At 45.3% G+C, this 15,184-nt stretch overlaps 1 protein-coding gene and 1 long non-coding RNA gene across 3 annotated transcripts; both read right to left on the bottom strand.

Moving 5' to 3' along the window:
• Positions 1 to 934: 934 nt before the first annotated feature.
• LOC147979154 (uncharacterized) lies at positions 935 to 2,267 on the bottom strand. Its single transcript, XR_015618560.1, has 2 exons — positions 1,772 to 2,267; positions 935 to 1,580 (listed from the first exon to the last, which is right to left on the bottom strand). It is a non-coding gene; the product is annotated as an uncharacterized LOC147979154 (long non-coding RNA).
• A 384-nt stretch (positions 2,268 to 2,651) lies between these two features.
• On the bottom strand, positions 2,652 to 4,851 carry LOC125543566 (uncharacterized). Of its 2 annotated transcripts, XM_087546761.1 has the most exons (6): positions 4,725 to 4,851; positions 4,599 to 4,635; positions 4,411 to 4,499; positions 3,929 to 4,203; positions 3,106 to 3,797; positions 2,652 to 2,914 (listed from the first exon to the last, which is right to left on the bottom strand). In XM_087546761.1, the coding sequence occupies exons 1-4, from the start codon at positions 4,781 to 4,783 to the stop codon at positions 4,143 to 4,145; spliced, it is 246 nt and encodes an 81-aa protein (XP_087402887.1). In that variant the 5' UTR covers positions 4,784 to 4,851; the 3' UTR covers positions 2,652 to 2,914; positions 3,106 to 3,797; positions 3,929 to 4,142. The 2 variants fall into 2 exon arrangements, with proteins under 2 accessions (XP_087402887.1, XP_087402886.1); XM_087546760.1 differs by having other exon boundaries at positions 4,411 to 4,635.
• Between the last annotated feature and the right edge of the window lie 10,333 nt (positions 4,852 to 15,184).

Raw genomic sequence — 15,184 nt, 5'->3', positions numbered from 1 at the left:
TAAGTGTCCAGTTTTTGCATAAATTTCTTCAGATTTGTTCAACATCACTTGTCTGAACCCTCTTCGCCGGTCAACGACAGCCGTCAGGTGGTGGATGCAATTTCTACAAGTGGCAGCAAGCGTACGCCGACCACCTCGCGTCGCCGTGTCCAGCCGCACCCCCATTGGCGCAAATCGAGCCAGGATAAGAGCAAGGCGGCCAAGCTTTGGGAGTTCAAGATCTACAGGTGCCGCACGCACCACACCACAGGGCAGCAGAACGGCATGCCGGGGGCACCCAGTTCGTTTCTTCAGTCAGCGCCGCTGCAGGATACATGCTCGCCGTGCTTCCAGCTGCTGGGCGCCAGGGAACCATTGGCGTTGACGCTGCATCCATCAATCTGGTGGTCTCCGAGGCCAACCTTGTCACTGGGGTGGCAATCCTTGTGTTGGTTGTGGTCATGCACGTGCTTCGTTAGGCGCCAGCTGCGAATAGAGCACGGCGTACCATTGTACCTGCAAATCAAGTATTATGATGTTTGTATCATTGGTTAGCAGCCAAGTGTATAATGGTGTAGGCGCAGCTACGGTGTTGCTGATGGCGAACTTTTGTAATGATCAAGTTTAAGCTGTGTGATGTAGTCTCGTTTGTGCAACTAATAATATTAATGGGAGTATGTTTTTAGCTAAGCAGGTGTAAAAAGAGAAGGTTAACTCTGACGGATCCCTTTCAAAGAGTCTGAAAATCAAACTAACAGGATTCCAGCGCATTGCACACATACAGGCGTCACTTGTATTGAATTACTGCTACCACTGCCCAGAGGTGCAGAGGAACATGACGTCAAGCAATTTCATAAGAGGGGAACAAATAAAATCAACTGAATCTCTCCTCACACAAGGCACCAGACCAGATTGATTTCTCAAACAAGAACTCAGTGAAATAGAAAAGGGGAGATGCACATGCACACTACAACATTAGGCAGACTCTCATACATTTTTTCCTCTACATGATAAACATTCAAATCACAACGACAACCTGATCACAAACAACGCGTACTTCACTGACGGTTATTATTACAACAAGAGTCTTGCAGTTAAAGTTAACGGCTACAACGCCCTCAACAACACAGAACAAACACTGAATCTAAATTAAGTCACCCGCAAATTGCATTTGGCTCTAAGGTAGCAATTTCAACATGGAGTACAACCCTAGGCTTGCTGCAGGTGTTTTTCCTGTGACCACCGAAGCCACAGTTCGAGCATTTTGCCGCTTTCCTTTCTTTTTGAGGAAGATCACCTCTTTGTGGACATGTGGTGCTCTTGTGCCCTGGTTCTCAACATATAATGGACAAGCGAGTTCATTTACTTGTCCCGCATCCATTTCAAGCTTGTGCATTTGCTGTCAGTCTGTACTTCTTGCTTTTTGCACCACGATCATCATATGGAGGTTTATCCCTGCGGGTGATTGGTGACCGGGCTTTCGTTTTTGTTCTGGAGCTTTTAGCCCCACGAAATTACAAAGTGCACGTGCCACTTGCACCAACAGTGAGTCGTGTGTGGCATCACTTTCTCTATTGCTACTTCCATCGCCTTGCATTGATCTGCAAATGCAATTCAACATTCATTTTATTGAACTAGTATACTGAAAAAGAGAGAACATCACAAAGAGTGTGCTAGCAAGAATGGAAAATCAATACACTAGTCGTCTCAACGGAATCATGTGAAGTAACTGAGTGTGAATTATGAAGCTAGATGAAATTTTAAATTTCAAACACATCATTTTTTTGTTCACCTGTGAGCACGGTTTGTGGATGTTTGCCGCCCATCACGCGGGTAAATTCAGTGAACACCCATTGAAAAGTTTCCACTGCCCATCTCTTACTAGCACACCGCCAAAAATCACGCTCTGGAAGTGATTATTGACTCCCACAAGCAGCCCAAATGGCATATCATACAGGTTTGTCTACCGCTCACCCCGCGTCATGTACCAAGGGATTTAATTTTTACCTTCACTGAATGGCAGCATAGCAGACCTGTGTGTTCGAAACTAGAACACTCAAATATCAACTCATTCCCTTCGTCAGCAAGTTCTACTTTGTAGACAATCCTGCCCCACTTCTCATATTTTTTTGGGTGGTATCATGGCACCAAGTAGGTTTTCTGTCTAGTCACCTCCTCTACTCTGTATTGACCTGCTTCGTATATAATCTCACCAAATTTTTAGAACATGGCTCGTGTATAGACTCTGCTTGCATGCAACTCTTCGCGTGTTCATTTTCTGGGGCTACCTGTTTGTGTGGAGAATGCATCAGTTACATAGCACACATCAGTCACTACGAAAGATATGATATTTCAAAAACTTACTATTTTTGTGCGCCTCTCCTCATAGTTTTCACTTGCTTCTCTATAAGAAAGAAGCCGCATGTACTGTCGAACAAAGAGATGCATGGGGCAGCTTGCTGGAACATAACCCTTGAGCATATGGTTCGCACTCTCGCTGCGCTGTGTGCTTGTCATTTTGGCACAAAATTTACTTTTAAAGTATGGTTTAGCGGTTTAGCCCATTTTGCTCTTGTTTCATAGATGTGAGTAAGGTAAGGATGTTTTTCGAAACCATGTGATTCTGTCAGTTGCTTCCATGCAGTTTCGAATTCCTCCACTGTCAGCATGTGATGTATTCCCTCCGTTCGGAATTACTCGTCCAAGAAATGAATGTATCTAGATGTATTTTAGTTGTAGATACATCCATTTGTGTGACAAGTAATTCCGAACGGAGGGAGTATTATCTTGTGGAACTCTGGCCTGAATTTGTTGCGCTTTGTGTAGTATGGTCCCAGAGATTCCTTTGCCTTCTTCAGCACGTGCCACTTGCACCAGCGGTGAGTGGTTTCTGGCATCACTTTCTCCATTGCTATCTCCATGGACCTGCATTGATCTGCATATACATGAAAGGAGAAGCGCTCTTAGGCAAGTAACTCAGTGAAAGGAGAGCAATATATCAAAAGAAGTGCAAGTCGAGTCTAATGAAGCAATTTTTAAGGCACAATCAGGCGTAGTGAAATGTAGGTAATTGAAGATATAAGCTATATGGAAAGTCTGACTGCTAGATATAATGTCCCTTTTTACCTGTAAGCAAAGTTTGTGGATGTTTTCCGCCCATCATGCGAATGAATTCAGTGAATACCCACTGAAAAGTCTCGACTGTCTCATCTCTCACTAGGACGCCACCAAATATCATGGTCTAGAAGTGTCTGTTGACTCCCACAAACAGGCCAAATGGCATGTCAACGAGGTCGGTACGGTATGTTGTATCAAATGTTATCGCATCTCCAAAGAAGTGGTACTGGGCCCTGCTTGATCCGGTTGACCATAACAAATTCCGTATGCGGCTATCCTCATCCGACTGCACTCTGTAGTACAGACCAGTATCTTTTGCTCCCAACTCGGCAAAAACATCCATTGTCTTCCTGACAACATCGTCTGCTTGCTCACGGCTGATCTTGCCACATAGCCCCCTCAACGCTCTTTTGATGAATGGCACATTGGACATTGAACCAAAGAAACTACTCCATTATATTGTAAACCTTGCCAATGCTATTGTTATTTTCATGGAGTTGCTTAACCACATCACGTGTGTATATATCGATATGTCTGTGTGACGGCGAGTACACCTTCTTGCCACACTTCTCCATTAAAGAATGGCTGTGTGATGGTATGAACTCACTTATGTACCATCCATTGTCCTTTGATCGAAGCAATCGTATGAGCGCGGGGCACCTGCACTGGCAAGTCCGGGTGTTGCTTTTCTATGGAATCCCCTGCAAATGCCACAAACAAACAACATTTATTTTTTGTTAGTTCAGACTCCCTTGATAGGCAGTAACTATTTTTTTTGTTGACACAACATCTGCCATTGCCACACAACAATCAACTGAAAATCAGTGCTTACCGAGCAGCCACATACTATCTCTTGCATGCATTTTGTCCTTTCAACATTAAGCCTGCTCTTGCCATATCTTACCCCAAATCCCCAATTTCCTAGGAATACAAATTGTAATAGTCATAAGCTTCTCCAAGTGAACCAGACGTGCTTCCTACTGCAGGCACTATTACAGTGTCAGTTTTCTTCTCAGTATATCTTCTCAATGCTTTTTCAAGAGCACTCATTCTGCCGGCACACGGAGGGCGTTCTTCAGGACTTCAGGTGCATGCCCAACAAGCAGTCTGCACAACGCAGACATACATAATTCAGAAAAAATGGGGTAACCTTAACTAGCTTAGATTCAGAAAAATACATCGTAACTGCATTTAAAATGTGGCTGTCTGCCTGTATATTGTAAAGACCAGCATAGATCGATATGATACATGAGGAGAACATTATCAGTCCAGTCGAATTTACAGGTTTACTGAGCCTACAAATGTGGCGTATACCTCTTAGTCCAGCCCGGCGCCTGAGGATCGTCTTTGCCCGTCGACTGCTCTGAGTTCGGCGCCGACAGAGCCACTACATTGCATTCGCTCTGCAAATCTAGTTCCAATGTCACCGCCGCATCACCCACATCACCGATACTGAATTCGGTAGCCGTGCATACGAAAGTTTGGTTGCCTCCGCCGCTTACCAGCGATTCGTCGGCGGCGAGATCTGGCAGAGGAAACCTACGGAGATGAAGGCGCGCACTAATAAGATGCGAGTCTGCTTACATCAGCCGGGGGCGAGAACAAAAAACGGCGGCAGCAAAACATACCTGTCAACTGGATCCGATAGGAACTCCAAACCCTCGCCTGTCGCCTCCGCCGTCGCCATAGCTATGCGTCCCTGCCGTCGTGCAGCGTCTCGAAGGATAGGGGTTTTTTTTTCGCTGAAGCGTTGCCGCCGGAGTATGGACCCACAATGTCGGGGTTTTTGACTTTTTGCCACCACTTACTTTGCACTTTGATAATTTGCCACTCATTACATTGTAATTGACTTATTGCCACTCTTTACTTTGCACTTTGATCTTTTGTCACTTTTTCACACAAAAATAATACTTGCAAATGATTAACATAATATATACAAAAAACAGTGGACAAAACTACCCTTGTGCTAATTTGACCAGTGCATCCAGCCAATTCACTGATTCAAAACAAATTAGGATGGGTTGAACCAGTTCACCGCCGCCGTTGTTATCTGCTGATGGCCGCCGCCAGAGTAGCAGATGCCGCTGGTGGCACAGCCGTGCTGCTCCCCCTCCCCGGCGATGGAGGAGGCCGGCGCGTCTCCAGGTGGTAGAAGAGCTCGATGTCGTTCACTGATGAATCCATCCATGCAAACAAGAGATGGATCAAGATGCAAGCTGTGAGAACGTCAAAAAAGGAAAACGAAAAGGAACTTACAGGCTCTGTACATGGTGCTCTTTATCCATGATGCAGCTAGACAACGCATCGCGGAGCAGCTACGAGGCCGGCGTTCCTTGCTGTTGAAGACCTGCACAGAGGCGGCGGTCATGACAGCGCGGGACGACCTGCACTGGGGCGGCGCGGCGGCCGTACGGCTCGAAGACCGCATGGGACGACCTACACAAGCTGGTGAACGGAGTAGAGCACGTCGTCGGCTTCCACACCATGGACATGGACGAGTTGCTGCTGCCAGTGTCCGAGGTGGTGAAGGGAAGGGTCAACCCGTCCGTGCCATGGTGTACGACGTGGAGCCACAGCGGCAGCGCGCATCACCGCAACGCGGTGGCCGGCTGCAGATTAGAAGCAGCAGTGGCAGCGTACATCACGGCAACGCGGTGGCCGGCGGCAGAGCACACGCCAAGATGTAGCCGCTGCGGGAGGGGGAGCGGGACAGAGAGGAACCACCTCGCCGGGATGTAGCTGCCGTGGACGACAAGGGCAGTCGGCCGTCGAGGACCACCGAGCGCGATTTGCCGTCGAGTAGCCGCCACGGTCTCGTGGCGTTCCTGCTGGCGAAAGAAGGGGATGAGACGAGCGACCAAGAGCTCCTGTCCTGTCAATCTGAGAGCATGGGTATTTTGGTCATTATATGCGGAGCCCATGTGACAAAGGGCAAAAAATCAAAGTACAATGTAAAAAGTGGCACCAGATCAATTACAATGTAAAGAGTGGCAAATTGTCAAAGTACAAAGTAATTAGTGGCAAAAAATCAAAAAACCCCACAATGTCATAGCACGGCTATCCCCTTCTGTTTTTCCCGGAGGAAGACGCTTATCCGATAAGGTTACACCATTTTTGCGCGCCATGATTGATCTGACCACATGACTTACATACCGTGGGAAACAGAAATGAGCAAGCGGCACATATGCAACTTGTACTCCCTTCGTTTTTATTTACTCCGCATATTAGAGTTGACTAAAATCAAATTTTCTAAAGTTTGACCAAGTTTATAGAAAAGAACATAAATATTTAGCATAACAAATCTATATAATGTAAAAGTACATTCGATAATGAATCTAATGATATTGATTTGTTATTGTATATGTTGATATTTTTGTTTATAAACTTTGTCAAAGTTTATAAAGCTTGACTTTAATCAAAACTAATACGCGGAGTAAATAAAAACGGAGGGAGTACCGGAACTGTGATCGTTGACGGACCCGTCTCCGTATTCTACTGCTTAGTTGTCGTATCTGTCGCGCCACTGACCGAACACACTTAATACACATCTCAACGCGGCAACGTCCCATTGGTACACATACCGGGAGCGTGCGAGCTCGTCCATACCATCGCCGCTCGACACGACATGACTTTTTTAATTTAAAGGTCTGCTGGCAAGAAAATTTATTTCTTACTCTATAGTACCTACCGTACCACCTCCACTAGTAATATGGTTTACTCAAGTTATGACCCGTTTCTATGCAATAATGTCTATGTTAGGGATCGTAGCAGAAATTCAAAATTTTCTACGCATCACCAAGATCAATCTATGGAGTAATCTAGCAACGAGGGGAAGGAGAGTGCATCTACATACCCTTGTAAATCGCTAAGCGGAAGCGTTCAAGTGAACGAGGTTGATGGAATCGTACTCGTCGTGATTCAAATCACCGGAGATCCTAGTGCCAAACGGACGGCACCTCCGCGTTCAACACACGTACAGCTCGGTGACGTCTCCCATGCCTTGATCCAGCAAGGGGAGAGGAAGAGGTTGGGGAAGACTCCGTCCAGCAGCAGCACGACGGCGTGGTGGTGGTGGAGGAGCGTGGCAATCCTGCAGGGCTTCGCCAAGCACCGCGGGAGAGGAGGAGGGAGAGAGGCAGGGCTGTGCCATGGAGAGGTCAAAACTCATGTGTAGGCAGCCCCAAAGTCCTCAAGTATATATAGGGGAGAGGGACGGGGGTGCGCCCCCTTTAGGGTTTCCACCCCAAGGGGTGCGGCAGCCCCAAACCCATCTAGGGTGGCGGCCAAGGGGGGGAGAGGGGGAAACTTGCCCCCCAAGCTAGGTGGAGGCGCCCCCTCCCCAAACCCTAGGCACCTTGGGCCCTTGTGGGGGGGCGCACCAGCCCACCTGGGGCTGGTCCCCTCCCACACTTGGCCCATGCAGCCCTCCGGGGCTTGTGGCCCCACTTGGTGGACCACCGGGACCCTCCCGGTGGTCCCGGTACATTACCGATAAAACCCGAAACTTTTCCGGCGACCAAAACATGACTTCCCATATATAATTCTTTACCTCCGGACCATTCCGGAACTCCTCGTAACATCCGGGATCTCATCCGGGACTCCGAACAACATTCGGTAACCACATACAAACTTTCTTTATAACCCTAGCGTCATCGAACCTTAAGTGTGTAGACCCTACGGGTTCGGGAACCATGCAGACATGACCGAGACAACTCTCCGGTCAATAACCAACAGCGGGATCTGGATACCCATGTTGGCTCCCACATGTTCCACGATGATCTCATCGGATGAACCACGATGTCAAGGATTCAATCAATCACGTATACAATTCCCTTTGTCCATCGGTATGATACTTGCCCCAGATTCGATCGTCGGTATCCCGATACCTTGTTCAATCTCGTTACCGGCAAGTCTCTTTACTCGTTCCGTAACACATCATCCCGTGATCAAATCCTTGATCACATTGTGCACATTATGATGATGTCCTACCGAGTGGGCCCAGAGATACCTCTCCGTTTACACGAAGTGACAAATCCCAGTCTCGATTCGTGCCAACCCAACAGACACTTTCGGAGATACCTGTAGTGTACCTTTATAGCCACCCAGTTACGTTGTGACGTTTGGCACACCCAAAGCATTCCTACGGTATCCGGGAGTTGCACAATCTCATGGTCTAAGGAAATGATACTTGACATTAGAAAAGATTTAGCATACGAACTACACAATCTTTGTGCTAGGCTTAGGATTGGGTCTTGTCCATCACATCATTCTCCTAATGATGTGATCCCGTTATCAACGACATCCAATGTCCATGGTCAGGAAACCGTAACCATCTATTGATCAACGAGCTAGTCAACTAGAGGCTTACTAGGGACATGGTGTTGTCTATGTATCCACACATGTATCTGAGTTTCCTATCAATACAATTCTAGCATGGATAATAAACGATTATCATGAACAATGAAATATAATAATAATAACTTAATTTATTATTGCCTCTAGGGCATATTTCCAATAGTCTATTTGCAGTATAAACCTTAACAAGCAGTAATCAAATAGCATGAAACTGTAATCAGATATAATTATCTCTCAGTATTATACATGTGATATTCTAGCAACAAACATATATCTGCGTTGTCGTCTGATTGTTTGGTATTGAATACATTGTTAGTTTGGATATAACTATACTATTGTTTTATCACTTCACAAAAGGATGTCAGTGGCTCATACTCTAGGATGTCCTAAAGTTTGTGAGTGACTGAATGATGCTATTGTTAATCAGCAAGGACATAATGCATGACACAGTATATTTCAGTAAACATCAACATCTCTTTGAGGATGGATACTACAATAATCTGTTGTCATTCTGCAACATTATGCATGATTAATCAAATAATGCTAAAATATTACACGGACTAAAATCTTAGTAGCTCTTAAAGTATATGGATTATGTTGAAAAAATGTTTTAGATTTGAGAAATACACTTTTATCATGTAACATTTGCTAGCAATTCATGTTTCTATGGATTGTTCACTTAACTATTCTGTTTCTTGCACTTCAGCATTTTTTTGTAAGTATTGCTATAAAACATCATGTGATATGATCAAGCTTCAAAATATCGGATATCGGCTTCATATCAGTTTGGCTTTGACATATCGAATGTCGGATATTGGGTGATATATCGGCGAAAACATGTGTAGTTTTTTTTGTTATTCTTTTTCAAAACATTTATTTTTAGTAAAACAAAATGTATGATATCAAAAATTTAACATAACACTTTTAGATTCTTAGTTTATTAACTTGTCGATTAAGAAACTATTAAGGAAAGTTGCACAAAATGCTTACTCTATGGTTAAAAATAGTACGATATATATGCATTTGTACGAAACATTGTGGATGACTTTGATAATATATAATGAACTTGTAAATGCATAATCTTATTTCAGTGTTATCTAATAAATAATTGTTGTCGTCTACATATCGTCCTATATCAGTGGACATATCAGGCCAGATATCGGCCATATCAGATGATATGTTGGAAAATGATATTTGCAAAATGATATGTTATGTTTATATCGGTGGAGCCCCAAAAGTGATATATCGGCCTATATGTCGGTCGTATCGGCCTAGATTTAAAATCTTGGATATGATCCCATATGTAGTTATCTACCATGACATTCCGGCGCATAAAATAGAAGATTGTATTTTAGAGACTATCTCTTGGATTCTCAAAAACATGGTCGGTTTTATGCGGAGGCCTAGAGGGAAATGCTGAAGCTGAAGTGATTTCCTCGGCAGTCTCCACGGCTCCAAGACGTCTCAAGAGCATGTGTAGTTTTATTCCCATGTCTTTTTTTCGAAAAGGGGGGGCTCCCCGGCCTCTGCATCAGAGTGATGCATACGCCATCTTATTAACCAAAGGAACAAAATATGCCAACAAGGTTCCAAAGTCTCCAACTTTAAAAAGAAAAGACAGCTCACACAGAGCCTAAAATGCTAGCGACACAAACTAGCCAAGAGAAGACGCCACAACCGGCTGGCTAAAATAGTCAGGTAAACTAATTGCCTATCCTATTACATAACCGCCATCCAAACCGGTTGAAGATATCCCGAGGTACCATCTCCCAACGGATAGATCCAGTAACCAACTGCTCCCTGGCTTCCATCGGACTGAGTAGCGACCACGAACGGATCACTGTCGTGGCGCGGAAAATAACCTGCAAAAAATGAATACGTGATGTTTTGTTAAAAACCAAATCATTTCTGCAATTCCAGATAGTCCACAGCAAAGCACAAACTCCAACCCGAATATCTTTTGCTAAGTCAGGCTCAATCCCATTAAGCCATGTCTCAAATAATGCATTGACAGAATTCGGTGGAGTAATATTAAAAGCAATGTGGACCGTCCGTCAAAGGACTTTGGCTAACGGGCAATCAAGAAAGAGGTGCTTAATCGTCTCATCCCGATCACAGAAACCACACCTAGCAGGTCCTGTCCAATTACGCTTTATCAAGTTGTCTTTTGTTAAAATAATTTGTTTATGGACAAACCACATAAACACTTTTATTTTCAAAGGAACTTTGACATCCCATACAATCTTGGAAGTTCGAATGGAATTCGAATTAATAACATCAATATACATTGATTTAACTGTAAATACTCCAGACCTAGTCAGTTTCCAGCGTAATTCACCAGGTTGGTCAGAAAATTGAACCTCCATGAGTCTCCTAACTAGATGGATCAATTCGTCCCAATGATTGCCCGCTAGCGCCCGTCTAAACTGAATATTAAGGGGGACAGATTGAAATATCGTTGCAACGAACACCTCACGTCGTTTACGATATAAAGACGGATATTGAATGGCCAAGGGTGAGTCGCCAAGCCAAGTATCCTCCCAGAAACGTGTACTAGCACCGTTTCCAATAACAAACCTCGTCCTATTGAACATTGTTTGTTTGACTTTCATTAGTCCTTTCCAGAAAGGCGAGTCAGTCAGCCTGACTGTGACCTGGGACAATGTTTTAGTCTGGAGGTACTTGCTACGAAGGATCTGCGCCCACATGGCCTCAGTCCCGGACGAGAGCTTCCACAACCACTTACTAAGAAGGCATCTGTTCTTAACTTCAAGATTCTCAATACCAAGACCCCCTTGGTCTGTCGGTCGACAGATGATATCCCATTTAGCAAGCCGGTATTTTCTTTTAAGTTCATCACCCTGCCAAAAGAAACGCGATCGATAGAAGTCCAGTCTTTTCCTAACACCAACTGGGACCTCAAAGAACGATAAGAGGAACATAGGCATACTCGTGAGCACCGAATTTATCAAGATTAATCGGCCTCCGTATGACATGAGCTTACCCTTCCAGCAACTCAGTTTCTTCTCAAATCGGTCTTCGATGCACTTCCATTCTCTGTTGTCAGCCTACGATGGTGTATCGGAATACCTAGGTAGGAGAAGGGTAAAATCCCCAACTCGCACCCAAACAATTGCCTATAAGACTCCTGTTCGTCTTTGGCTCTACCAAAGCAGAACAACTCGCTCTTATGAAAGTTAATCTTTAACCCGGTCAATTGTTCAAATAGGCATAACACCAGCTTCATATTTCTCGCCTTGGCCAAGTCATGCTCCATAAAGATGATTGTATCATCAGCGTACTGAAGGATGGATACACCTCCATCAACAAGATGAGGTACCAAGCCACCCACTTGACCATTCTCCTTAGCCCTTCCTATCAAAATTGCTAACATATCCACCACAATGTTAAACAGGATAGGGGACATTGGATCTCCTTGTCTTAGGCCTTTATGTGTCTAGAAATAATGACCTATGTCGTCATTCACTTTAATTCCCACACTCCCTTTTTGCGTAAATGATTCGACCTGTCGGCGCCAGGCTTCATTAAAACCTTTCATATGCAATGCCTGTTGGAGGAATGGCCATTTGACCTTATCGTACGCTTTCTCAAAATCCACCTTAAAAATTACTCCATCTAATTTTTTGGAGTGGATTTCATGGAGCGTTTCATGAAGGACAACCACCCCTTCAAGGATGTTTCTGTCCGGCATGAAAGCAGTTTGGGATTATTTCACCACAGAACGCGCAATCTGTGTGAGCCTATTAGTCCCGACCTTGGTGAATATTTTGAAACTAACATTGAGGAGGCAGATCGGCCTGAACTGCTCAATTCTCACCGCATCCGTTTTCTTAGGGAGCAATGTGATAGTTCCAAAATTCAAGTGAAATAATTGAAGCTGTCCAGAGAACAGATCATGAAACATAGGTAACAAATCCCCCTTAATAATGTGCCAGCACTTTTTATAGAACTCGACCGGGAACCCATCCGGTCCAGGAGCCTTATTGTTTTTCATTTGTGCAATAGTATCAAACACCTCCTTCTCTGAGAACGGGGCAACTAGGATATCATTATCGGCAACAGACAATTGAGGCACATCCCCAGTCCTGGACTCATCGAGGGAGACACAATTATCCTCCGGAGGTCCAAATAACTGCCTATAATAGTCAGTAATATATGTTTTTAGATTATCCTGTCCTAAAATAGTGCCCTCATCTTGTTCAAGTTGAAAGATTCGCTTTTTCTGTGCTTACCATTGGCAATCAAGTGAAAGAATTGAGTATTCGCGTCCCCTTGGACCACTTTGCGGACCTTAGCTCGCGAAGCCCACTTCAACTCTTCTTCGCGGAGAAGTTCTTTCAACCTCTTCTCCACCTCAGTTTTAATCTGGAGCTCAGCTGGCAGCAAAATCGCGGATTCAGCTTTTATGTCCAAGGTCTGTATAAGAGAAAGGAGCCTATCCTTCTCAATCTTATACACCCCACTGAGGTGCTTAGCCCAACCCCGTAAGAAACTTCTCAAATGCCTAATCTTATTCTGCCAACGCTCAACCGCCGTCCTACCTCCTACACCCTTAGCCCATTCCCTGGCGATTAGGTCTAAAAACCCCTCACGTTCAAACCAGGCCATCTCGAATGAGAAGGTGTTTTTGTTTCCCACGTGGTTCGGCTCCCCTGAGTCCACGAACAGGGGTGTGTGATCGGATATTCCCTGCGAGAGAGCTTGCACCGTGACAAGAGGGAATTTCTGTTTCCACTCCACGCTCGCGAGAACTCGATCAAGCTTTTCGTATGTCGGGTTTGGCAAAGCATTAGCCCAGGTAAACTTTCTACCAGAAAGGTCTATCTCCCTCAGATCCAAGCTTTCAATAATGGTATTGAACATAAACGACCACCTACCGTCAAAGTTATCATTATTTTTCTCCTCTCTCCTCCTAATGATATTGAAATCACCCCCGACCAAAATTGGAAGCTGCTCGAACCCACAGATTCGAACAAGATCCGCTAGAAACTCCGGTTTAAGCTCGGGCTGTGCGGCACCATAAACCGCCACCAAAGCCCAGTTGAAACCATCAACTTTAGACCTAACTCGAAACTTTACCGCGAAGTCACCCATCACTACACTTCGGACTTCAAGCGAATCGCATCTCACACCTAGAAAGATACCACCCGTTCTTCCTCGCGGCGGGAGGCTATGCCAATCGAAATCAACACCACCCGCAAGAGAGGATAGAAACTGAGGCGCAAAATTATCTCTACCGGTTTTCGATAGAGCAATAAAATCTAACCGATGTTCCAGAGAAGCCTCAGCAAGAAACCTTCTTTTAGCCAAGTCTTTCAGACCTCTGCTATTCCAAAAGATTCCTTTCATATTTCGTCATGGAACTTTTTAGTAGTCCGAATCCGAGCACTCCTACGAACTGCAGAATCGGGATAAATCTTCCGTTTCCGCTTACGCTTTGGTTTACTAGGCTCTGTCGCCCGGTCCTCATAACCGGGCACAACGGAACTAACAGCGGCAAAATCTAGGGGCACATCATCGTCCTCAGACTCATGATTAGAAGGTGCTAGATCCGCGTGTAACGCCCTCGATGCGGCTATATCTCCCACGTGTCGAGGCACGACTTAGAGGCATAACCGCATTGAAAGCAATGTCGCAAGTCGGGAAATCATTACACATCCCATGTACACAAATAATATAAAGGGGAGAAACGTAGTTTGCTTACACTCGCCACGTCACATCAAAGTACATAAATAACATCCATCATACAAATCACTCATGGCCCGACTACGGTGCCAAAATAGAAAAGACCCCAACATGCGACAAGGCCCTGAATCGATAACCCCAACTAGGCACCACTACTGATCATCCGGAAAAGACACGTAGTATCGCTGAGAGTCCTCGTCGAACTCCCACTTGAGCTCGTAATCGTCAACCGGAGCAGAAACACCTGGACCTGCATCTGGAGTTGTAGTATTTGTGAGCCACAGGGACTCAGCAATCTCACACCCACGCGATCAAGACTATTTAAGCTTATAGGACAGGTACGGCAATATAGGTGGAGCTGCAGCAAGCGACTAGCATATATGGTGGCTAGCTTATACGCAAATGAGAGCGAGAAGAGGAGGCGAAGCACGAGCGAGAAGCTAAAGGAACATCCTGCGCAAGCATAACTCCAACACCGTGTCCACTTCCCGGACTCCGCCGAGAAGGGGCCATCACGGTAACACACACGGTTGATTCATTTTAATTAAGTTTAGTTAAAGTTATCTACAACCGGACATTAACAAATTCCCATCTGCCCATAACCGCGGGCATGGCTTTCGAAAGATCAATCCCTGCAGGGGAGTCCCAACTTAGCCCATAACAAGCTCTCACGGTCAACGAAGGAATAGACCTCCACCCAAGACACACCGATCAGACTCGGTATCTCGGTACAACAAGATGATTCGACAGGTTAAAACAAGTCCAGCAACACCGCCCGAATGTGCCAACAAATCCCGATAGGAGCTGCACATATCTCTTTCTCAGGGCACACTCAGATGAGCAATCCGTACAACTAAAACCAGCCCTTGAGTTTCCCCGAGGTTGCGCTGCACAGTGCTCTAGTTTGGACCAACACTCAGAGGAGCACTGGCCCGTGGGGGGCTAAAATAAAGATGACCCTCAGGCTCCGGAAACCCAAGGGAAAAGGGGGTAGGCGGCAAATGATAAAACCAATGTTGGGCATTGC

Source organism: Triticum urartu, chromosome 3A, assembly GCF_056163025.1.
Source record: "Triticum urartu cultivar PI428250 chromosome 3A, HENAU_Tu73, whole genome shotgun sequence".
Classification (NCBI taxonomy): Eukaryota; Viridiplantae; Streptophyta; class Magnoliopsida; order Poales; family Poaceae; genus Triticum; species Triticum urartu.
This window is presented reverse-complemented; position numbering and strand designations above follow the sequence as displayed.